At 43.4% G+C, this 25,892-nt stretch overlaps 1 protein-coding gene across 1 annotated transcript in view; it reads left to right on the top strand.

Moving 5' to 3' along the window:
* Positions 1-25,892, top strand: part of MAN2A1 (mannosidase alpha class 2A member 1) — a 652,784-nt gene that overhangs the window by 221,487 nt on the left and 405,405 nt on the right. The window contains exon 9 of the mRNA XM_069226405.1: positions 22,743-22,945. Coding sequence (XP_069082506.1) covers positions 22,743-22,945 — 203 coding nt within the window. The remainder of the gene's footprint in view (positions 1-22,742; positions 22,946-25,892) is intronic.

Raw genomic sequence — 25,892 nt, forward strand, 5'->3', positions numbered from 1 at the left:
ATATTTTTGTTGTTGCTTGTTTAAATATGCTTGTCTCCGAGTTAATTGTATTATAGTCCGCTATTTCTGCCACACCTCGTGGAAGTTTTGAAGTCCTGTGTACATGCCATGGATGTATATCATATCATGTGTACTGAGCTTAGAGCATTGTCCATATGCACCCCAGAGTGCAGAGTTTTTAGCAGTTTTCAACGTCCCTATAGATTTGCTCAATGTGCTACGATGGGAGCAGAGACTCTCAAAGCGTCCAATGTGTGTATCTCGTTTACAAAGCCTACAGAGGTGGTTATTGTAAGCACTCAAGCTATAATGTTAATATATCAGCAACACACTTTATAACCGAAACTTGAAAAATGAGACAAAAAATAAATCAATTGAAGTACAGACAAAGATATTTAAAGACATAAAAGAAACCAAAAAACACATTTTGAACCAGCTTTGCCACTGACGAGAAAGGAACTATTCTTTGGCGGGTTAGAACAACGCGCACAGGACTTGTGTTGTCACTTAGGGTGCAGGGGAGCTAGTGGGTAAAGTCAGCTGACCCCTTCCCCCAAGATGTATGCAGTGGTGGGCAGAAGCAAAATGTGAGGGAAAAAAAATAAATAAATGAAGCTACTGACTAAAAGCCCCTCTGATTTATATTAGGTATGATTTTTTTGGAAAAGCAGTGGTCTGCTGTCTCAAATGCCTGACGTACATGAGCTTTGGGAAAGGCAGTTTCGCCTATGTGAAATCTATGGGCTTTCTCAGTGTTTTTAATATGTTGCACAGCAGCACAAGCTGCTCTATAACAGTGCATGTGAAAAAGTTAAAAAACAAAAAAAAGAAGAGTACCTGCAGGAGCCTGTACCTGGTGGAAGAACACTTACCACAGACGGGAAGCTATACTTGGGCCATGCTCCACAGCAAGGACGCACGACAAAGCCTCAGGAAGAAACTTAGGTAAAGAGTAGTCTCTGACCAATTTGAAGCTAGTAAACAAGTGACATCAGAGCCAACCAATGGTAAGTATTGGGCAGGCTGTAAGCCTTTTTAAAGATTTTTTGTTTCCAGGAGATTTTGCAAACTAAACCTAAAAAGGAACCGGTGTAGTGTCCTTCGATTAGTTGAATCTTGAGCCTCTGCAGGAAATCCCCAGTGTAGATGGCCCGGGCAAGTTATGCATCATAGTTCCCCTATCCGTAAATGCTGACACCAAAAGAAACATTGTAACTGTGACTGATAAGCGCAATAAAACGATATTGTTTCTAGGCACACCTTTAAACACCTAATGTACTGACACGTTAGAGGAGTGGTGAATATTTTGCGTGATGTAACAGGAATGCTGTTGAACAGGTTTTGAGTACATGTAAAATATGTTACAACATGAGCAGTTTAAGGTTAGGAACTGGTACGTCAGAGTTAGGGTACTTTGACAGGGGAAGTCTGTGGGCTTAGGTCAGTAGTGAAATGCACTGGTAAGGCTTTAAGAGAGGTAATTACAAGTGGGCAATGGAAAAATCTATGATATCTTGAATTGGAAACCTGCACATACATGCCCAAACTAATAAATACAACAAAAAAAAGCATTGGCAAAGCTCAAAACTCCTCACCTTAATATATGCTGAGCTGTTGATGTTATTAGGGTGTTGTTAGTGTATATTTTTTTTACACTGTATAGTTAAAAAGTGTGTAATAGGCAATTGCCATGCTGATTTTACATGTTATTCAATAGTGAATTATTATATAAATTTGTTTATATTGTGAGTGATTTAATTGTGTAAATAATTGTGTGTGATAGAATGCATGTTTATCATCGTGACTGTTTTCAGATACGATTGTTTGACTAAGTGCCTTGATGTATGCGTGCTGTCAAGAATGCATGACTTAATTAGTAAAGTTTGGTACTGTTTTAAACGTATGCATGAACATGTACTCGTAGATGAAACAACTTTGTACATTTTCTGAAATGTAAACATAATTTATTGCTTTCAAAGATTGTAAAATGTGATAATTTTAGCACTTAATCTTTCGATCGTATATGAAGAAGAGGTTGTGTGGGAGTGCAAGATGTGAAAATCACGAGGAAGGCAGGTGAGACAGCAGAGGAGGACACGGGATGATAACATAAGTGTTTCTCAGTACATAAGAGGGGAATGGCACACGCGAGGATGATGAGGGAGAACTGAATAGAAGCAAGTCCGTTCAAAAGGAGACTGCTGAGCAAGTGCAGGCGAGTGGAAGACATTCAAAAAACGCCTTGCCGCAGAGTTGGAATACAGGTCTTCAGGAGAGGGCCCTGGGGAGCAGCACTGGGGCTCTGGAGAACACGAGTAAGCTGGTGTGGGGCGAAGGGTGCCAGAAAAGTGTGAGTGAGCAGTAAGAGAGTGACACTGAACAAGACTGGTGATGCGGTTTACTGTCTGTGATGTGTGTTTTGTCAATCAGTGAGCATTTGCTTAAAAACAAGTAAAATGTCTTCCCAAGTGACGTCTGTATTAGATTCCAATTTCGTTTTTAGCAAATGGAGGTAATGCCTCCTAAAACCACATTTTGCTGCTTGCAGTAATTTACTAAGCAAAATGTGCTATGCTGACACTAAATTGCAACTTCAAAGACCACCTTTGTTATTTCTCACTTTTTTTTAGACGCAGTCGTAACCAAGTGTTTATTTGAAAGCTGCTCAGATCGACTTGTAATTTTGGCAGATATGAATGGGTAAAAGTCGGAGTTGAGAATAAAAAATGTATTACTATTTTAAAAAACAATAATTATCCGTGCTCCGTTGAAATTAAAGTACGCAGCACACACAGGCCACATTATGTTAAAAGTGAAACACTGTGTGGAGGAATCATATAGAAGACGCCAGGAACGGCAGAGTTGTTAAGTTTAGTTAAAAGTATTTATTTTGCGATGGTTGATATACAAGTAGGTCACATCCAGAGCGACCATATTTCAGAAATATTTAAGAACTGTTATCCTCCGGCAGACTGAAAGGTATTTAGGCAGCATGAGCAAAATTGTTATGTTTAAGGGGAAACATTTACTCTGGGACTGCTGACATGAAAGTGGGCAGTAGGTTTTTCTGAAGCTGTCGCAAACATAATTAGGCAGAGTAGAAATAGCGGAATTGTATATCACAAGCAAGAGCAAAGCTTCTCTGGTATGAAAGTATTTGAAATAATAAAGTGTAATTTCTGGTTATTTAGATCAGAAAGAAAATATAACCCAGCTAAAGTGCTGTGAGGTAAGACGCGCGAAGTATTGGTTAAGAGAAAACATCCAGAGCTGGCTGGTGAAATTGTCAATATTTGCAGATACATGTTTAGGCAAAAACATTATGCAGACAAAAAGAAGTAGGAAGCAGGGTGCAGCTGTTATGTTTAATAGAAAATGCCCAAAGCTGAAGTCAAAATATACAGCACAGTCAGAACTCTTACGTAAACAAAATCACTGATTAAGAGAAAGCTTTTATCCTATGACAGCTGGAGTGTTCACAGAGGGCGAGAATGGAGTGTTGCTCCAATGTAGGGTTAAGGAGCAGTGAACAAAGATGCTGCAGCAGCTGAAATTAAAGTATAAGGGATGGGAGAACAAGAAAACACATGCAGTCTCACAAAGGAATAAAACACATTGTACTGTTAAAGAGAGCATTGGAAAGACACAAGTCAGCCAGTCAAAAGGATGGTAAAGAGGCTATGCTCCAGGGGAAGGACAAACACAAGTGGAGCAAGACATGGCTACAAAAGCCAATGAAAAAGAAGCAAGCAAATGAGTGACAATAATACAAAGCCTTGGAAGGCAATGGGTGGGCTCTAAGCCCATTGTAAGTTCACAGTAGGTCTTTCGCAGTCAGACAGCACAGTTGTAGACAAGACCTGAAAACCATATTGAAATAACTCACTCGTTTCCTTATCATCTCTTTTCCCCCAGTGCCCAGGACACCCCACACTCTACAAAAGAGCAGCTGACCCTTGATTACTCTCAGCCTCTTTTGAACTAACTCACATAAAAAACATAAATGTTAGAAACAAGGTCTCTAGTTGGCGGAGGTATACACCCTTGTTCATGTAGAGACCACAACCCTAGTCAGGGTAAGTAACACACAATCCAAATTATCCTGTGGCCATCCTCTGGTAGCTTGGTACTGAGCAGTCAGGCTTAACTTAGAAGGCAATGTGTAAAGTGTTTGTGCAACAAACCATACAGTAACACAGTGAAAACACCACAAAAATACACCACACAGATATTTATCTGGGTAAATTAAGGTCAAATCAATAAAGATTCAATAAGCACAAGTTGAGATTTCACGTTTGCAAGATTAGAAAGAGTCTTAAATCTTAAAAATCAATAATTGTCTCTTGTTTGCACTAAGTACCTAGTTTGAGCCAAAATTACCATGCGCGGAGACCGCAGAGGAGGAGATGCGTGGAAAAATAAGGCGTGCGTCAGATTTTATGACGTGGCACAGACGATGCGTCGTTTCTTTTCACGCTGCAAAGGGCTTTGCATTGAATTCCGGCGCGCAGTCTTGGTTCCTCATGGCGATGCGGGGATCATTTGACGCCCAGAGACAATGTGGGCAAAATCCTGGCCGTGCGAGAAGTCACAGGTGTTGCGTCGATCCGGTAGGCGATGTGTCAAATTTTCTGTCGCAAAGCGGGTGCTGCGTTGATTTTTCACTCAGGAAGTCGGGCTGCGTCATTCCGGTTCAACTGTGCATCTATTTTCTCATCACAGGGCAGGTTGTGTGTTGTTTCTGGCAGGCTGTGTGTCAATTTGCAGTGCACATGGAGTTTCCTTGAAGAGATTAAGTCTTTTTGGCTCTGAGACTTCAGGAGGCAGACAAATTCCAAGCCCTTGTAAAGCACTTCCCAACAAAGTCAGAGGGCAGCAGGGCAACAGCAGGGCAGCAGTCCTTCACTGCAAAGCAGTCCAGCTGAGTCCTTTGGTCAACCAGGCAATTCCTCTTGACAGCTTGCAGGTCCAGAAGTATCTGATTTGGTGGGGTCAGGGACCCAGTTTATATACCCAAAAATGCCTTGAAAGTGGGCGAGACGTCAAAGAGTGGTTTTGAAGTGCACAAGTTCCCCTTTCAGTACAGGTACGTCTGCCAGGGTCCCAGTAGGGGGTTTGGCCGTCCTTTGTGAGATAGAAGGCCACTAGCCTTTGAAATGTAAGTGTCAGGCCCCTCCATCCTTCCAGCCTAGGAAGACCCATTCAGTATGCAGATAAGTGCAGATCTGACTGAGTATCCTGTGTTTGTGGTTGTCTGGGTGAAAAGCACAAGAAAGCTGTCAACCAGCCTAGCCCAGACGTTGATTGGAGACAGGCTTCAAGGCACAGATGGACTTTAGGTGTAGAGAAATGCTCACTTTCTAAAAGTGGCATTTCTAAAATAGTAATATCAAATCTAACCTCACCAGTAAGCAGGACTTTCCATTACCTTTCTGGCCTTAATAAATATGACCTGGTTACCCCTTTCAGATCAAAATCTACCACTCAAGCAGTATATGAGGGTAGCTCTAATGCTATCCTATGACAGGAGCAGTTCTCATAGCAGTGTAAAACTAATTTAAGAGTTTTCCACTACCAGGACATGTAAAACACACAAGTACATGTTCTACCTTTTACCTACACAGCACCCTGCCCTATGGGTTACCTAAGGCCTACCTTAAGGGTGACATATTAAGAAAAAGGGGAGTTTAGGGCTTGGCACGTACTTTTAAATGCCAAGTCGAAGTGGCAGTGAAACTGCACACACAGACCTTTCAATGGTAGGCCTGAGGCATGGTTAAGGGGCTACTTATGTGGGTGGCACAATCATTGCTGCAGGCCCACTAGTAGCATTTAATTTACAGGCCCTAGGCACACGTAGTGCACTTTACAAGGGACTTACAAGTAAATTAAATATGCCAATTGGGTTTTAGCCAATGTTACCATGTTTTTTGGGAAAGAGCACATGCACTTTAGCACTGGTAATCAGTGGTAAAGTGTCCGGAGTCCTAAAGCCTGCAAAAATGAGGTCCAAAAAAGAGGAGGAGGAAGGCAAAAAGTTTGGGTGTGACCCTGCAGAGAGGCTGTTTCCAATAAAAAAAATCATAGTATGCACTTAGCACTATCTGTTTGGAACTTATTCACTCTTTATTATTGTGAGGTGTGTAGACAGTTCGTCAGCATTCAGGGCATATCCTCATAAAACAGTTTAACACATATTTTGGCAGCTTTTTTGAAGACTGTGTCTGCGGTGCGAGCACTAGACTTGCTTAGATGTTATTAAAGAGTGCAGTGCCAGCACTCTGTCTGTGACTGGGATCGCAAGGGGATTCTGAGTGACTGACTGAGGGATGTCCGGGCAGCCCCGTACAATTATAATCAGTCCCATTTTGCATGTGCACTCAGAGGCCACTGCACCTGGGCAGCATGCCTCATCCAGGGGAAACCGATCACAGAGATTGTGTGCTTTACGTTTCAATAATTTAGTGGACAACATGGTGCACTACTGCATGCAATAAGCATTGCGTGTGAAGTCACTCTCATTGCACCGCATCATGCCCATGCAGCCTGCTGACATGTGACTTCATAGCTACAGAGATATCTACAGTGGGAAACTTGCAGTTACTGCCACAACCGAACATTGTTTCCTGAGGAACCTGAAACTGCCTGTGGGACGAACAGGCAGACGTTTCAGTGCACAGAAACAGGATCTAAAAATGATGTACTGATGTTAACCTCTTTCAGACTAGCGGCTACAATTTGGACTGTCATCCTCTTTAAAAAAAAAAAATGACTTTAACACTACAGCTGATTTTGTTCCTTTTAGGCCTGCCATTAGCCAAGACCTCTTGTTTGTACTCAAATTCATATGATAAACCTCCTTAAAGGGGCATTCAGCCAGCCCTCTGCATCCATTTATCTGCTGTTATATCATTCACAGTTTTTCATCCATCCGCCACTGCATATAGCACTTGAGCCACTGGCTGTCTTTCACATGGACCACATTCACACTCCAAGTAGTACCCTTCAGTGCCAGAGGCTGCTATAGCAATGTGTGTTTTTTTTTGTTTTTTAAACAAAATAAATAATTTTAAAACTGGTGATGGCCTAGTAGCTCCCCAAGCAGAAAAATATTGGAAATCATAATAAAACAAGCATTGACAAAGCCAAAAGGTTGGCAGTTCATGCCAGAATTAATGGCTTTGCCAATGCTTTATAATAATAAATGTGCATCTCCACTATGTACACTATAAATTAATTTGTGACATCTGCAATGTTTTAGTCAAACCAACCTGAGTTGTTACCAACCTGTTTATTTTATAAGTTACTTTTTGAACTTCTATATTGAAATACGTATTGCAACTAAAAACCATGATACATAAAAACAAACAACATGACTAGCTAAACTTTGGGGATACAGTAGAGCAGCCCTCACTTGCTTGAAATTCAATGGCAAAAGGAGGGGATGTATGTACTTATGACATAGATTAGCAAATTTAAGGCAGATAAAAACAATATGTAAAGTGTCCAGTGCAACAGCCGTTTCACATGTACAAATTGGAGGCTCCGATGGTTTATACCATCCAGCTGTAAACTGAAGGATTAAATTCAGGCGAAAATAAGATGTTACGTGTGCAAAAGTGGCATTTCAAATGTCAAATACAATTCTGTTTTATACAAGGTTTCCACCATAGCGTATTGGTTATTGGTTACAGGAATTTTTAGACAACATACTTTCAACCCTTTTTTCATGCACATAAACGCAAAATGCCTCCTGAACCCATAAAACATGTTTTAGAACCTTTTTCTGGTTCATAAAAAAGTTTGAGTTTGCCAAGATCACCAAAATACCTTTAATATAGTGCAACCAGGGGATACGATAGGAATATTCCAGATCCAAACAATCTTTCAAAAACAGTCTATTAAATTCCAGATCATTTTTTGACTAGGCATAAAATCACAATAGTTCAGGTCGGGTTTGTATATGGTCGGTGGTAGGCCCTCCTTTCAATTTTTGATGCACAATCTCTGCAGATATACTCTGTTATCCTCAGAATCCTCCCTAAAAATGTATTTTCAGCAACTTGGATGGAGTCCTCCCTAAAAATGTATTTTCAGCAACTTGTATGGAGTGACAAGGCTTATAACCGCAGATCGCAAAACCGAATGGCACTGTCGGGGCACATTTGGCTTTGTAAAAGTTAATTGTGGATTTGACATGAGTACAACCAAGATGCCTAGAAAAGGCATCCATACTATGGGCTACCCTCTTAAAGGACTGTATATTGGTACTCATCAGAGGATCCCAATATATTTTGCTGTCTAGCCGAATACCAAGATAGCAGCATTTATCGGTATTACTAATGCAATGTCCATTGATCAAGTGAATTTTCGTTTTAACATTTTTCGGCCCTAGAACCATTGTAAATGATTATGCAGAATTTGTTTTCGAGCCCAAACTGTCGATAAAATCATAAGAAAAGTCTATCAAAAGTTGCAGGCCATTAGCTGTATGAGCAATAAGAACTGTATCTTCTGCGTACAGTAATGCTGGAACCTGCCTATTCCCACCCCTTGGACATCCTTGCACTGAGCCACTAAAAATTGTTCAAACTGATCAATTTATAAAATAAAAAACAAGGGGGCTAAAATACAGCCCTGGAGAACTCCTCTCCCCAATTGAAAGTGCATAAGGCATTTTTCGATGGTGCTGTAGCTTACTGATGCTTTCAGCCCAGCATGCAAATCATACAGAAAAGTTAAGAGGGCACTGTCTACCCTCATGACCCCCGGTACAGCCCATAGCCTCGATCTACCTACTTTGCCAAAGCTGTACTGCGGTCAATGAAGGGCAAATAAATAGACTTTCTTAACTACAGGGAGTGCAGAATTATTAGGCAAGTTGTATTTTTGAGGATTAATTTTATTATTGAACAACAACCATGTTCTCAATGAACCCAAAAAACTCATTAATATCAAAGCTGAATATTTTTGAAAGTAGTTTTTAGTTTGTTTTTAGTTTTAGCTATGTTAGGGGGATATCTGTGTGTGCAGGTGACTATTACTGTGCATAATTATTAGGCAACTTAACAAAAAATATATATATACCCATTTCAATTATTTATTATTACCAGTGAAACCAATATAACATCTCAACATTCACAAATATACATTTCTGACATTCAAAAACAAAACAAAAACAAATCAGTGACCAATATAGCCACCTTTCTTTGCAAGGACACTCAAAAGCCTGCCATCCATGGATTCTGTCAGTGTTTTGATCTGTTCACCATCAACATTGCGTGCAGCAGCAACCACAGCCTCCCAGACACTGTTCAGAGAGGTGTACTGTTTTCCCTCCTTGTAAATCTCACATTTGATGATGGACCACAGGTTCTCAATGGGGTTCAGATCAGGTGAACAAGGAGGTCATGTCATTAGATTTCCTTCTTTTATACCCTTTCTTGCCAGCCACGCTGTGGAGTACTTGGACACGTGTGATGGAGCATTGTCCTGCATGAAAATCATGTTTTTCTTGAAGGATGCAGACTTCTTCCTGTACCACTGCTTGAAGAAGGTATCTTCCAGGAACTGGCAGTAGGACTGGGAGTTGAGCTTGACTCCATCCTCAACCCGAAAAGGCCCCACAAGCTCATCTTTGATGATACCAGCCCAAACCAGTACTCCACCTCCACCTTGCTGGCGTCTGAGTCGGACTGGAGCTCTCTGCCCTTTACCAATCCAGCCACGGGCCCATCCATCTGGCCCATCAAGACTCACTCTCATTTCATCAGTCCATAAAACCTTAGAAAAATCAGTCTTGAGATATTTATTGGCCCAGTCTTGACGTTTCAGCTTGTGTGTCTTGTTCAGTGGTGGTCGTCTTTCAGCCTTTCTTACCTTGGCCATGTCTCTGAGTATTGCACACCTTGTGCTTTTGGGCACTCCAGTGATGTTGCAGCTCTGAAATATGGCCAAACTGGTGGCAAGTGGCATCGTGGCAGCTGCACGCTTGACTTTTCTCAGTTCATGGGCAGTTATTTTGCGCCTTGGTTTTTCCACACGCTTCTTGCGACCCTGTTGACTATTTTGAATGAAACGCTTGATTGTTCGATGATCACGCTTCAGAAGCTTTGCAATTTTAAGAGTGCTGCATCCCTCTGCAAGATATCTCACTATTTTTGACTTTTCTGAGCCTGTCAAGTCCTTCTTTTGACCCATTTTGCCAAAGGAAAGGAAGTTGCCTAATAATTATGCACACCTGATATAGGGTGTTGATGTCATTAGACCACACCCATTCTCATTACAGAGATGCACATCACCTAATATGCTTAATTGGTAGTAGGCTTTCGAGCCTATACAGCTTGGAGTAAGACAACATGCATAAAGAGGATGATGTGGTCAAAATACTCATTTGCCTAATAATTCTGCACTCCCTGTATGGTATACTTAATAATCAATAAATTCAAATTATGTTCGATTCTCCCTGTTTAAAACCATATTGAATGTCTGATATGATTTTTCCAATCAGATAATTGATTCAACAGCACTGACCCTTGATCTTCACTTCAGCATCTACCAAAGAGTTAATCTGGTGATAGACTGGGTCTGCTTGATTCCATCTTTTAAAAATCAGAACAAATACCAGCTTTTGTCATGAAGGGGGAATATGCTACATGTAGATGTTGAGTGACTAAGGCAGCCCAGAGATCCACACATAACTTAAAAAGATCCCGAGGGACTCCATCCAGGCCAGGAGCTTTTTTGGATGTAGGAGCTGCTATTGCTTCTGAGACTTTGGCCACATCAAAATGTATCTCACTCCCTCTAATAAAAGGAATATTGGGATTAGAGTGAGAATGGCATTAATTAGAGTGAATGTATCCAAAATGAGTTACTCAATCCATGGCTGAAATTGTTTGGCCCATATCTGGCACGGCTTCCTCATTAAAAAGGGACTGGTTCAATTCTTTCCAGATGTCTAAGCTGTCTCTTGACTTACATGCTGTTCCCACTCTCCCTACTAGCAATGTGTTCACAGGCTTCCCTTTTAAGGACATTCTTCCTATTCCTTCAACCTGCGGTATACTGACTTCTGGCCTCCTTCTTGATGCAGGGCCTTCACCAAATCTTTATGGGCTTTAGAGCCGTTTTTGTCTAACCATTTAGGTCTGGGTCTTTCCGTCCTTCTTTTTTTCCTTCTGTGGGTAGCCTGTACCTCTCTACACATATTTGAAAATTAGTCTAGAATGACTTGATCCGGTGTATCTAGTTGTAGACATGCTACCAAAATCATTACTTCATGACCTTATCAGATCCATTAGAAAGTTCTCTGGGATACTGTTACCCCCATCTTATTCTGTGACCTTCCTCCTTTATTCTAAGGGATTCCTTATATAGGTTGGATTCCCTCCACCCTCCCCCACCCCAAAATCAAACCATTTTAGCTCTGCAAAAAGAGGCCTGTGGTCACTGTGGTTATTCCATTTTGTTTTGAACTTGATAAGAAAGTGCATTAGGCAGGCCGACACAAAAATAAAATCGATAATAGTGAACTAAGACGCTTCCCTTACACACTGAATCAGGAGTGTTGTTCGCAGATTTAGTCAAAAGATTAATAAGTTTAAACTCTGACAGCATAAATTTAAGAATGCCCCCTTGAGGGGAATCAACAAAATGAGCCTGCTTTACCTGATCAAGGGGATCATCCTTCCCTTTTTATGAGGCCTATAAATGAGCAAGGGTTGTAAGTTATGATCCTCTAATAAAAGGATCATTGGGGAAATGGTGTGGGCCTGGAAGAAGCCTTCCAGAAACTTTTTTATTCCCATCATATTACAGGATTTCACTGAATAGTGAGCGACTGATAAATGTTCTGCTGTTTTAACGCTCAGAGCTGCCAACTTTTAAACTGGGGAACACAGTTTGAGTCCGGGCTTCCTCTCAACATCCTTTAATTCTGGGCAGATCACTTAATCTCCCCATGCTTTAAAATCAGACCTTGTGTAATTTGTGTAGTGTATTCAGGTGCCCATGTAAAGCACTATAATGCCCTTTGACCAAGTTTGTAAAAACTGAAAAAAGATATGCAGTTAATAAAATACTCATGGAGTTATTGTAGTTTCTTGACTATTGTCATGTTTGAGTTTTAAATAAAAAGGTCAAACTTAAATGGAAAATGGCAAGTTTATTCATTCTGGAAACATTTGACTTTACATCATGTAATTGCATTCAGTTACTGTGATAATGTCCTTTATTGCATTTTTGAGGCACCTGGCTCACATGAATATTTCAATGGGATTGAATCGGGTCGCAATTCATTGTAAATTGCCTTGCTACACACTTAACGAGCATTAAGAGAAAGACTGTGAACATTTTTTGGGTAAAAGCTGGAATTTGTTTTGACAAGATATCATATTAGGAAATGTCACATAATTGGCGAAAATGGGAGGCTCACATTGTAAACCAGTTGTAGCGCTGGTAAAAAAAAAAAAAAAAAAAAGTTCATTCAGTCACACATTAAACCTAATCAGTGACCCTGTCACCCTTCTTGAGGTTCTCGCCCCTCCCCCACCCCAAAAGAAGGTTTTAGAAAAAAACATGTTTTAAATGTACATCTGCTAAAATTACCTTGGCCCTTACGTGTTTTACGTACCCTGGATCATAACAATACCACGGAACGCAGTTTCTCAGTAGCAGTGAATCATGCATGTTCCTGGAAAAAATAATGGTCCTCAAAGAAAACGCTGAATGTGAAGTAGTGAAATAATCGTGCGAGCGGGTTTCTAATGGACCGTGTTACTCCCGCGAAAGAACGTCGATCGTCAATCCTAGCACGAACCAAATTCACAACTTTGTTAAATTTTGTTCACAAAAACCAAAATATTGTCTAAACTGATGGCCTTACAGGCTATGGTGCTGTCATCGTGTGTCAGGACACGTCTGGACCAAAAGTGTTGCTAAATATTCAAGGGTGCTAACAATCACATTTTACGGTTAACCGATAAGCTGTTCTGCCAATGTAGCCACCGACGTTTGCTTTACAAATAGCCCACGCACGTATGATAGCCTGTTATGGTGTTTGCAGGTGACGGGCAGAGGTTGGTCGGATTGGATAGATGATGTCCAGATCGCTTACGGTTTATCTGTGCTGGATGTCCAGAATCACTGGTAATGGAACAGTTTTCAGAGCTGGAGTGCTGCCACCAATGTTTTCTCTCCGAAGTCACAGGTATTGTGAAAAACTAATGCGTCACACAAAAAACACAAACAAGTGTAGGAAATGTGCGACACACATTCAGCAGGAGAGTGGCGAGGGTGTGGTATGTATACAGAGGCGCATCTTGGAGCCCTGGTGAGGTATCGCAGTCATTTACAGACAGCACACTTTCAATTGAAATGGCCGGCACATTTCCATAGACATGCAGTTTTACTGGTAAAACTACACGGCGCACAAAGGATGATGTATGGAAATCGGGTCTCAGTGATTATTTATCATAACGTAAAGTGTCCTGATTTGTTTTGATCCTATTAAAATCTTCAGTTCCATCATGCTTCAGAATTGCAGAAAAATGTGCTTCAGTTCTGCTGATATATTTTGAAATATGTTCGTAGTTAATTTGCAGATATTTAAATGTTGTGTTTTGGGGAAAAAAGGCACCCTACAGCCTTTCTTTTCACTCCCTGTACCCCAACAAGATTGTCCCATACTTAGCTTTAAAAAAAATCTTCTCACTTTGCAGTCAGTGACTTAACAATAAGCACCGTTACGAATACGCAGCAGTTTGCCAGAAGACATAGGGGGTCATTCTGACCCTGGCGGTCCATGACCGCCATGGCGGAGGGCGGCGGAAGCACCGCCAACAGGCTGGCGGTGCTTCCTGGGCTATTCTGACCGCAGCGGTAAAGCCGCGGTCAGAAAAGGGGAACCGGCGGTTTCCCGTCGGTTTTCCCCTGGCCCAGGGAATCCGCCATGGCGGCACTGCTTGCAGCACTGCCATGGGGATTCCGACTCCCTTCCCGCCAGCCTGTTTCTGGCGGTGTCCACACCCACAGGGCCCCACAAAGATTTTCACTGTCTGCTTTGCAGACAGTGAAAATCGCGACGGGTGCCACTGCACCCGTCGCACCCCTGCAACTCCGCCGGCTCCATTCTGAGCCGGCTTCCTCGTTGCAGGGGCTTTCCCGCTGGGCCGGCGGGCGGCCTTTTGGCGGTCGCCCGCCGGCCCAGCAGGAAAGTTGGAATGACCGCCGCGGTCTTTTGACCGCGGTGCGGTCATTCGCCGGTAACCGCATGGCGGGCGGTGACCGCCGCCCGCCGCAGTCAGAATGACCGCCATAGTCTGACATTGGACCTCTGTCTTCGAGTGCACCAAATGTGACAAGATAAATACAAATTTTAAAATCCACTTTATTGGTTGTCCACCTTCTGAACTCCAGCGTGGTTAATTTTGGGGTTACTGCAGCACCCCTCTTCCAAACTTAGCATCCCCGCTTCTGGCGCCTATGTCTAGGATATGCTCAAGTTACTTTAACACTCAGATTTCTGGTGTTAAGGGTACATTGCCAAAGTCTGTAAAGCATGCACTGCCACAACAGTTTGCAAAATGCATCTGTATGTAAGGCAAGCATTACAGTGACAGCTTCCATAGGGCCACTGTATGTAAATCACTCATTGCTGTGACAGTTTACTCTAAACAGCCTTGCCCATCTGTGCTTCATATACAGGACTTGTGGAAACACACAACAATAATATTTTCTTTACATGAAAGCTTATGTTTCATTAGTTTACCTGTTGCCTTATATGTAAACAACATATTCAGTGCCTTGAAGGGTTTCCATATGTTCTTTAGTTAAACCACACATTGACATACCATCACTGACCCGTTTATCCCATGTCGTGGCACCTATTGTCCTTTCTTTGCTAACGACATCTCTTTACAATGATTCCGGTGGCAGGAATTGAATTCTAGCAAAGCCACAGATGGTTGTGTGTGGGGACATGTATGTCGTAGCAGTGAAGGACTGCATAGACAATTTTCCTATTCTAAGGCAATCGCTTCATGTGCCGAGGTTCAATAGACCGGATTTTGCTGTAGGCCAACAATGTGCTTCTTTCTGTTGTACTGGTGCAGCCCTGTACAAGGAAAGTAGCAGTATAGTACGCCATACTTTTTTAGCCGCAGATGTTGACAACCTCACCGGTGTTAAGGGTAATCCACTTATGAAATTGGAAATTTAGGTCAGCGTGTTTTGTTGCTTTTAGGGGTCACATTAGTAAGTGGGCATAAAAGAATCGGTCACAGGGTGTCCAAAACCTTTACACTTTTCACTGTTAGCCGAAATATTTCTGAACACTTTTAATAGTGGATTTCTGTTTTCCCTTCCAACTGTGTCACCTGAACCTTTTTAATGCATTGTTGTGCTGACGGTGAAAGCGGTCTCTATTTGCTGTTAAATGAAACCTGTGATTAAGTTTGTGTGGGAATCTAGATGCAATTCAGCTTACTTCCCCGACCTGAATATGTTAGAGGATCTTAAATAGAGAAAACAGACAGGGACTGTAAATGCCCCTGAGCATCATGAGCTTATGTAAGGTGACTTTTTTGTTTCTGTTACCTTTGCTTAAATCACTCTGTTGACATGAAGTATGAATGGCTAATTAAACTTGTTTTTGTCTCTTGACAACTATCAGCAATCCTGATTTTTGTGGTCTGTAAGAATTTAGACCCTGGGCATAAAGGATTGAAAACTGAAGAAAAGTGTATATCTAAATGAGAATTAAATGTGAAAAGTAATAACTTATTGCAGTTGGGCAGCTATTTAAAATGACTCCAGCCAGAACCAGCAACCAAAGTTAAAGGCAAGTCACAGAGCATAATTACAGCTGCAGTTAAAACAAGGGAAATTAGTACAGGATTTACATTCTTCACGTCTGGTTTTATAAAATGAACCGTAATCAGCAGAAAGAAGGCAGCATGTTTATTTTTTTGCTTCCCTAAGGTTGTTTAAGGAGAGATCTCAGCATATTTCTAAACATTCTGAGCTAAAGCATTTTGTTTTAACCTGAGTAAAATTAAACCGATTCTAATATCTGTTTGCAACAAACTGGTAACTACATTTTGGTGGGTTTAGTTTCATGATATAAATGTTTGTCTGTCACTGTGACATTTTTCTTTCATATGAAAGTGCACAATGTGGGAAAGTCACTCCTTTTTGCTTGTTTATCAGTGTGTTTAGACTGTCTCCACTGGGATCCTGCTAACCAGGACCCCTGTGATTGTGCTCTTCCCTCCAGATTTGGTTGCTTTGGTACGCTTTACACACCATAATTGGCATACTGGTGTACCCCTTTAAGTCCCTAGTATATGGCAATTGGGTACCCAAGGCATTGGGCTTGGAGGCTCCCACCCTCCCCACAGTATTGCTCCTACCAGTCTTTCAGGATCTGCGGGCAGCCTTCGCTGCTGCAGCCCTTCAGACAGGTTTCTGTCCTTCTGCTGCTTGTCCAGCTCAGGCAGGGGAAGGCAGAGCAAAGGATTTCTTGTGGTAGAGGGAGGCAACACCCTCTCCCTTGGAAATAGTTGTTTCCAGGCTAGGGAGGGGTAGCCTCCCTAAGCCACCGGGTTGCTCTGAAGGGCACATTGGGTGCCCTCCTTGCATAAACTGGTTTACACCAGTCCAGGGACCCCCAGTCCCTGCTCTGGTGCGAAACTGGACAAAGGAAAGGGGAGTGACCACTCTCCTGTCCATCACCACTCCAGGGGTGGTGCCCAGAACTCCTCCAGGTGGCCACTTGATTCTGCCATCTTGAAAACAAGATATGCAGGGGACCCTGGGAGCATCTGAGTGGCCAGGTCAGGTAGGTGATGTCGGTGTCCCGCCTCTGATAGGTGGTCACCGTGCAAAGTGACCAAGCCCCCGCTTAGGGCTATTTGTGGACTCCCTTGTGAGTGGGTCCCCAGATTCGGCATGCAAGACTCCACCACAACTCCTCTGCATCGACCTCTTCTACTTACAGGACATCGGAACCTCAACTGGACACTTCAGGAACCAACAAGACTGCAACTCCCAGACGACCTTGCCTTGCAACATTGTTTCCCTGGCTTCTTCCAGTAACTGCACATTTCCCCAGCTGTGCATCCTTAGGGGTCGGAAAGACTTCAGCTGCACCAAGAAGCAAGAAGGAATCTCCCTTGGAGTGAAAGAGTCACTCCCCTGCACCTGCAGGTACCTAAGGCAACAACATCCATGTGCGTGGATCTTCCCTCCTCTGGAATTGCGTGGATCATGCAACACAGGTGGTGGTCTGGAGTGTCCCCTTTGTCCTCTCTGTCCATTTTGGGAGACAGTGAGCCCTTGCCTCTTGTTGCAGGACAGTAACCATATGCACAGAGACTCTTGCAGCAACCAAGGTTCATTGACTTTGATTCCAAGGGATCTTCAGGCTCCAGGTAGCTCTGGCCGCGAGCACTTCAGCCTTGCAAGGACAGTCTCTCCTCTGCTGCTCCAGCTACGTGGGACTCCTCCAGGTGTGCTGATTGAGCCTCACTGCAACTTATTGTGCCTGCTGTGAGTGGGTTTCTTGTGGGGGCTGCAACTGCTTCTGCTGGCTCTTCCGACAGCTGAGGGTCAGCCCGGACTCCCTTCCAAGGTTTGAGTCGCACGGACCTTGTTGGTCCTCTTCAGCCCTGCAACTCTTTTCTCCAACTTGCATTTGCCAAGGCTTGTTGGTGGTTCTCCTGACCACTGACCATATGCGACCCAGCGAGGGACTTGGGACATCATCTTCACGGCTCCAAGGACTCCTCTGCAGCGCCTGGGCTCCACAGCTGATCTTCTTCTTCCCCCCGTCGGCCCGGATCTTCATCCGCAGAAGGATGGGTAGTGGCTCCTGCCCCGTCTGGACACTCCATCTTGGACTGCACTGTGTCCCCCTCTTTTGCAAGTCCTGTTCTTGCAAAGCTTCTTTTTTAAGTCCTCTTGTTAGTCCTTGGGAAGGCCAGGTACTAACCTCTGCTCTCCTGGTCGCTGGGGGTCACTTAGGTACTCACCTCTTGGGATCCCGAGCTCCCCCAGCTCCCCTCTAACTACTCCATATCTCTGGGTGGAGGGCTTCACTTCACATTCCACTGTTTTAGTATATGGTTTGGGCCTCTCCTAGGGCCCTAGCTATTGTCTATAATTTCTTGCCAGTGCTTGCTGTTTCCTATGCTAATTCCTAACTATTACTGTGTGTGTGTGTGTGTGTGTGTGTACATACTTCCAGTTGGGGGACTGCCTATAAGTAATCTAGTTCAGTGTTACTATAATAATAAGGTACCTTTTATTTTGCAACACTGTGCGGTTCCTTTCAGGTGTGATAAGTTGCTGTGTGACTGCCCTGGTTTTGCAAGTACTTTACACTCCTTCTAGATAAGTCTTGGCTGCTCATCGATAGCTACCTCTTGCGATCCCTGCCTTCCTAGACACTGTCTTCATTCATTCATTAATAGGGGTTACCTGGACCTGGTATATGGTGCCAATACCATAGGTGTCCACCACACACCAGGTCAGCTTCCTACACACAACATAAAAGATTTAAGTGGTTGGGGGGGAAGTGTGGTGATGTAACTATGTGTTATGAGAAACAAAATGCAATTTTCCATATGTTAACAGGGTATTACAAGACAACTTGGAGTTTCATGACCCTATAAAGTAACTCAGCCTTATTCCTCTAAGTGGTCAAGGAATTCCTCGGCAACCTGCTATGTTCTCAGAATGTGTAGCAGAGGGAACTTTATGGTGGGAGTTGGGCCCGCATAATTGTCATGAGGTAATATTCTTCTGTTCAGGTAATTTCGGGGAAGTTGCTCAGTTCAGTCTCAAATGAGATCCATGGTTTTCATAAAGGACTATGCTTTATAAAATAAATTGCATTTGTCCATGTCTATACTACTATCTGTTTATGGTCTTTGGCATGATGTCTACAAACTGTGCACCAAAAATTCACACAACTTGGTGTGATTCCCTGTGTTCCACTCTGTCATTCTAATCAAGTGAATGTTGGAGAACATAACATTACGTATTGATGTGGAAAAACCTTTGTTAAGGCAAATTAGTCTTGCTTAGAACTCACTTACAGTTTGGAGACCTATTTACTTACCCTGATGCTGGTGCAAGTTTGGAGCCCTTAATATGTGTCATTGTGTCTTTTTCTTCTGTAGTTTTGTTAGAAGGAAATCTGTTAATAAAATAAGACAGATCAATTTGACAAAGTAATATAGGTTTAATCGATTTTCAGCTGGGAACGACAGGCAGTCTCAACATAGAGGCTGTAAGAAAATGCTTCCTTGGCATGGTTACCCCCTGACTTTTTGCCTTTGCTGATGCTAAGTTTTGATTGATAGTGTGCTGGGACCCAGCTAACCAGGCCCCAGCATCAGTGTTCTTTCCCTAAACTGTACCTTTGCTTCCACAATTGGCACAGCCCTGGCACTCAGATAAGTCCCTGGTAACTGGTACATCTGGTATCAAGGGCCCTGATGCCAGGGCAGGTCTCTAAGGGCTGCAGCATGTCTTATGCCACCCTGGGGACCCCTCACTCAGCACATACACACTGCCTCACAGCTTGTGTGTGCTGGTGGGGAGAAAATGACTAAGTTGACATGGCACTCCCCTCAGAGTGCCATGCCAACCTCACACTGCCTGTGGCATAGGTAAGTCACCCCTCTAGCAGGCCTTACAGCCCTAAGACAGGGTGCACTATACCACAGGTGAGGGCATATGCGCATGAGCACTATACCCCTACAGTGTCTAAGCAAAACCTTAGACATTGTAAGTGCAGGGTAGCCATAAGAGTAAATGGTCTGGGAGTTTGTCAAACATGAACTCCACAGTTCCATAATGGCTACACTGAAATCTGTGAAGTTTGGTATCAAACTTCTCAGCACAATAAATGCACACTGATGCCAGTGTGGAATGTATTGTAACATGCACCCAGAGGGCATCTTAGAGATGCCCCCTGAATACCAACCCGACTTCTAGTGTGGGGCTGACCAGTTTTTGCCAGCCTGCCACAACCAGACGAGTTGCTGGCCACATGGGGAGAGTGCCTTTGTCACTCTGTGGCCAGGAACAAAGCCTGCACTGGGTGGAGATGCTTCACACCCCCCCTGCAGGAACTGTAACACCTGGTGGTGAGCATCAAAGGCTCATCCCCTTTGTTACAGTGCCCCAGGGCATCCCAGCTAGTGGAGATGCCCACCCCTCCGGTCACTGCCCCCACTTTTGGCGGCAAGACTGGAGGAGATAATTAAAAAAACAAGGAGGAGTCACCCACCAGTCAGGACAGCCCCTAAGGTGCCCTGAGCTGAAGTGACCCCTGCCATTAGAAATCCTCATCTTAGTTTTGGAGGATTCCCCCCAATAGGATTAGGGATGTGCCCCCGTCCCCACAGGGAGGAGGCACAAAGAGGGTGTAGCCACCCTCCAGGATAGTAGCCATTGGCTACTGCCTTCCCAGACCTAAACACACCCCTAAATTTAGTATTTAGGGGCACCCCAGAACCCAGGAAAGCAGACTCCTGCAACCTGAAACAAGAAGGACTGCTGAACTACAAGCCTTGCAGAGACGACAGAAGACGACAACTGCTTTGGCCCCAGCCCTACCGGCCTGTCTCCTGATTCGAAAACCTGCAACCAGCGACGCATCCAACAGGGACCAGCAACCTCTGAAGCCTCAGAGGACTGCCCTGACCCCCAGGACCAAGAAACTCCAGAGAGCAGCGGCTCTGCTCAACAGCCTGCAACAAACTTGCAACTTTTCTACAACTTTAAAGACCTCACTCTTCCCGCCGGAAGTGTGAGACTTCACACTCTGCACCCGATGCCCCCGGCTCGAGATCCAGAGAACCAACACCACAGGGAGGACTCCCCGGCGACTGCAACCCTGTGAGTAGCCCGAGACGACCCCCCTGGACATCCACAGTGACGCCTGCTTTGCACACTGCACCCGGCCACCCCTGTGCCGCTGAGGGTGTGTTTTGTGTGCCTTCTTGTGTGTTCACCCCCCAAGGCTGTGCAAAACCCCCCTGGTCTGCTCCCTGAGGACGCGGGTACTTACCTGCTGGCAGAATGGAACCGTAGCACCCCTGTTCTCCATAGGCGCCTATGTGTTTTGGGCACCACTTTGACCTCTGCACCTGACCGGCCCTGAGCAGCTGGTGTGGTAACTCTGGGGTTGCATGGAACCCCCAACAGTGGGCTGCCTATGCCCAGGAACTGAGACTTGTAAGTGTCTTACTTACCTCACAATCTAACCATTACTTACCTCCCCCAGGAACTGTTGATTTTTGCACTGTCTACTTCTAAAATAGCTTATTGCCATTTTAACAAAAACTGTATATGTTATTGCTCCAATTCAAAGTTCCTAACTTACCTGTGTGGAGTACCTTGCATTTTATGTATTTACTTCAAATCTTGAACTTGTGGTTCTTAAAATAAATTAAGAAAATATATTTTTCTTTATAAAAACTATTGGCCTGGAGTAAAGTCTTTGAGTGTGTGTTCCTCATTTATTGCCTGTGTGTGTACAACAAATGCTTAACACTATCCTGTGATAAGCCTACTGCTCGACCACACTAGCACAAAATAGAGCAGTGGTTCCTAACCTTTTGATTACTGTGGACCCCCACTTTAACATTAATGGAACCCAGGGACCCCTACTGAATCATCATGGGAATCCGGGGACCCCCTCCTAAGTCATTACTGGAAGCTGGGAACCTAATTTGTTAATATTTTTTAATTTTCCAGGCTCTCGCGGACCCCCTCAGCAGGCTTTGCGGACCCCCCGGGTCCCCAGACCACAGGTTGGGAACCACTGAAATAGAGCATTAGAATTATCTAATTTTGCCACTATCTTACCTCTAAGGGGAACCCTTGGACTCTGTGCACACTATCTCTTACTTTGAGATAGTATATACAGAGCCAACTTCTTACAGAGGCCATGACTGAAGTTCAGAGTTCTAATTCACAAGCAGTGGCAATTTTACTGTAAAAACCACAAAAAACTACAGTCACAAGTTCAGCATTGACGTAAGCAGGAACAAGCAGTACAGATAAGATAATAGGGGAGAGTACCGCTCGAAAAGAGCGCGTGCACGATTATTGGTCGCCTTATGGGTGGGTAAGTAACATTGACGTCATTCAACATCTCTATCTTTCTGCAAGACAATTGATTATATGTTACATGATGCTCACGGTAGCCCTGCCTTGTGGAAATGCTCATCTGACCCTTACACAGTTCCCCTCAGCAAGATATGAATGACTTGTGGTTTTTAGGAGCCTTGCGCTAAGGTAGGATACACCCTTTTGTTCCACCCTGTACGTGCTAAGTGAGGATTTTGAAAGCAACAGTTGGTTCAGCTCCAATGAAAAACTCTCATTCTAATGTGGCTTGGGCCTCTTGTGTGTTTCAGCACAGCTAACTTAACAATGCAGCATGTGTATACGTTTCCTAAGTAATAAGTGTTTGTTTGTCCTAAATATGACCTGCCTTTTCTATTGAACCCACAGTCTGTCTTTTTTTAGCATGTCATGTATTAAGCCTTTCACTACTTACATTGGTTTACAACTATCTCTAGCCTACAATGTTTGTATTGGGGTTTCGGAACTTATGTTTGTATGTATGTGATGTATATGATGTGTTCCTATTCTTCCTACATCAGTTTCTTGATATCTTATTGTAAAGCGTTGTGCTCACTCTTGACACATTTTCTTGTTAGGCACAGTTTGGAACATTATCAGACTTCTTTGAGGCTCTTAACAAATTTGAAACTGTGGATCAAAAAAGCAGCAAATCATTGTTTCCTGTTTTGAGCGGAGATTTCTTTACGTATGCAGATAGAGATGACCATTACTGGAGTGGCTATTTTACATCACGACCTTTCTACAAACGACTTGTGAGAGTCATGGAATCTAACCAGAGGCAAGTATAACCATGTAACTTTACTTGATGAAAGAAAAATAAGAAAATTAAAAAAGCACATATTTTGTTTATCCTTGAATCATAAAGAGTCATTTAAGAGCACAGGCACAGATTTGCTCTTGGAAACATTACCTCCTCATTTACTTCATTAGACACCTGGTAAAGTGAAGAGCTAATCTCCTTTGATAAATTCTTTTGTAGTCCAACCTTTAATTTTGCTGAGGGAGACTGAAATTCCCTCCTCTATAAAGGGTAACTTTATCCTCTATACATCCTCTTTTGTTTGTATTCAACAAATGTTCCTGAAACTTCAGTGTCATTCTTTATTTCTATGTTTGTATGTAGTCTTCATTGGATTTATTTCTCTATTACCTCTCTGTGGGGTTTGGAATCCTTCGAGGAGACCAGCTGTCGGGTACATAGTAAGTTTAGGTGATCACTCCTGTAAGATGTGTAATACATGCTTGTGAATAAGATGACCTACCTATGTCTACCCAGTGGTGACTGCCACTGTGAAAACACTGAAATTCACCAGATATAGTTTACTAAAGTAACTATCACCCATGCCCTGCCATACACAGTGATGTCATTTCAGATGTCCTCATCAGTGATGTGTAAGTTCATAATCTGCGCATGGCGAGGGTGCGAGGTCTAGCAGATCAGGGTACCCTCCACCTTATTTTTATTCACTTTCAGCACACTGAGTCCCCATGTTCTGTAACAGCAGGCACAACATTTCTCTTGAAGTTACGGCCAGCCAATCAGTCTGTGCTTCTGCAGGACTCGCAGAAGCGAGGCAGCTGACACACAAAGCTCCCTCATCAAATTAGATTGCTCTATTACTTGAGTTGGCTTGCCCGCAAGACTCCCGCCGGAGTTCTGGGTACCCAATCAACATGATATCTATACATATGCATTTTAAACCCTAATTGCTGAAAAACTACTGAACGGATTTATGCTAAAGCACAAAAAGCAGATTTCTGCCAAATTAGGTGTAATTCCATTCAGCCATTTTGTCTGTGGCGATGTTCAAAAATGCGTTGGAAAATTGCATGGGGACAGTGCATTTTGGGACCCCTTTTGATTCCTCTTGATATGGTCTGATGAACCAATTGCCTCAATTTGATGGCCTTGTTCTTTCAGCTTAGATCTAGTTAGGTGTGAATCAGCCCAGATTCCATCTATTGCCCCTGAGCAATCAAGGCAGTGACCTGAAATATTTTATCATTTAAGTATAGCCAGGTAGGTAGAAGGACTTTCATTAGTTTGCAAAGTAGCAGTGGAAATACTTGTATGTACCCCCTCCTTTAAAGACAAGTGGACTAGTTTCTCGCCATCGTCATTTTAAGCACCCACTCCATATTTCACTGAATGCTCTGCTCGCAGGGCTGTGTGAGTTTGAGACTGCCCTGTGGGATGTTCATTCATTGTGATAGGGCACACCGTGGCTTTTTGAGCCTGTCACTACTGCTTAAAGGTCGGTGTGCCATGGCGAAAAAAAAAAAGGATGTTATAAATGTATTACGGGCCCAGAATCTCGCCTTGTGCTGTTTACATCTGATTTTGACAGTCCAACAGTAGCTTGATAGCATTTTGAAGGACATTCTAGTTGACCAGCAAGGGACAAGAATTAACAAACAAAGGAGGTTCCCATGAAAGACACTGCCAACAGTATTACAAATTACAAAAGCCACAAGGCAGGAATTAGGAAAGTCTTTGCTTTTTCTTGGATTTCCATGAGCTTTCTCTTTTTAGTCAGATAACGGGGGATCCAAAGAGTCTGGAGCATTGCCAAAGCCTTTCTGAAGGCTGTATTTTCAACAGAGAGGTTTTGGGCTTGAGTTTTTAAGTTATTTGCTGCAGTTATCGGGCTTTGAACGTGATCCATAACTTTTTGTTGCAGGAGGTCTTGGGGGGATACTCAGTAAAGGGCTGGCCTTGACAGAAGCTTCTTAGTGGGGTTTTTTTATTAATAAAGAAAAGGTCTGTTTTCAGCCACCCTGAAGGCCTGGATCTGCTACTGGTTTGTCACCCACGGGGAAAAAAAGAAACCTGAAAACGTGGAGGAAAGCCTCATGGCAGGTGTAAAGTATTAAGGCTGCTTCAACCATTAAATGTCTGAGTACCAAGATTCCACAAACAGAACAGCGTCAAAATCAACAAAAAGCATAGGTTTCACATGCAAGAACGGAAGAGCTGAAAGCAGGAAGGAACTAGAATATCCAGCTTGAAAGCAACTGACAGGAAGCAGAAAGAGCTATGATGCACTGAACGTCTGAGCCCAGCACTTTGTATAGTCTGCAATGAAGAATGACCTGTAAGTGGGAAGAGATAAGAAACATACATTAAATAATCACTGCAGTTAAGAAAAGCAAGAAAAGGTGTCATAGGTAAGCTCTAGAAACCCTAAAGTAATGCACAGAATGGATTATTTATATTTTGGAAGCCTAGTCGTGCCAGTAAGTATAATTCCAACATTATAACACTGACTTGCTTGAATGCCACCTTTCATTGGTGACATGAACCACTGCCAACGTCACCCATTTGTCTTCTGAGATGACACCACCTTCTAGGGCCAGGCTCAAGAAGTCTCCAAACGTGTATCTACAAGTTGTGCTGCTGCCTGTTCAGTCCCCGCTGCCAGCAAAGTTGCTGCTGTGCACTGGGCCCTTATGCAGCACCCCTCTGCTCCCTGCTCGTGCACGGACTCTGCAGAATTTAGGTGCTGCCGGTTATGCTCTTAATGCGGTGGCACTTTCTCTCTTCTGCCTCATAGACGTCCCAGTGACCCTAGGCTAGTATGGACCCTGCATGTACAGCACTGCTATGCGGCCTGCTTCCAAGGTGTAACCTGGTGTAAGGGTAAAAGAAAAGGCATCATGCGTAGTGCAGGCATTGGGGACTAGAGGGCCTGACGTGGCTACGAGACCTACAGTGATCGAGGCAA

Source organism: Pleurodeles waltl, chromosome 1_1 (assembly GCF_031143425.1).
Source record: "Pleurodeles waltl isolate 20211129_DDA chromosome 1_1, aPleWal1.hap1.20221129, whole genome shotgun sequence".
NCBI classification, from domain to species: domain Eukaryota; kingdom Metazoa; phylum Chordata; class Amphibia; order Caudata; family Salamandridae; genus Pleurodeles; species Pleurodeles waltl.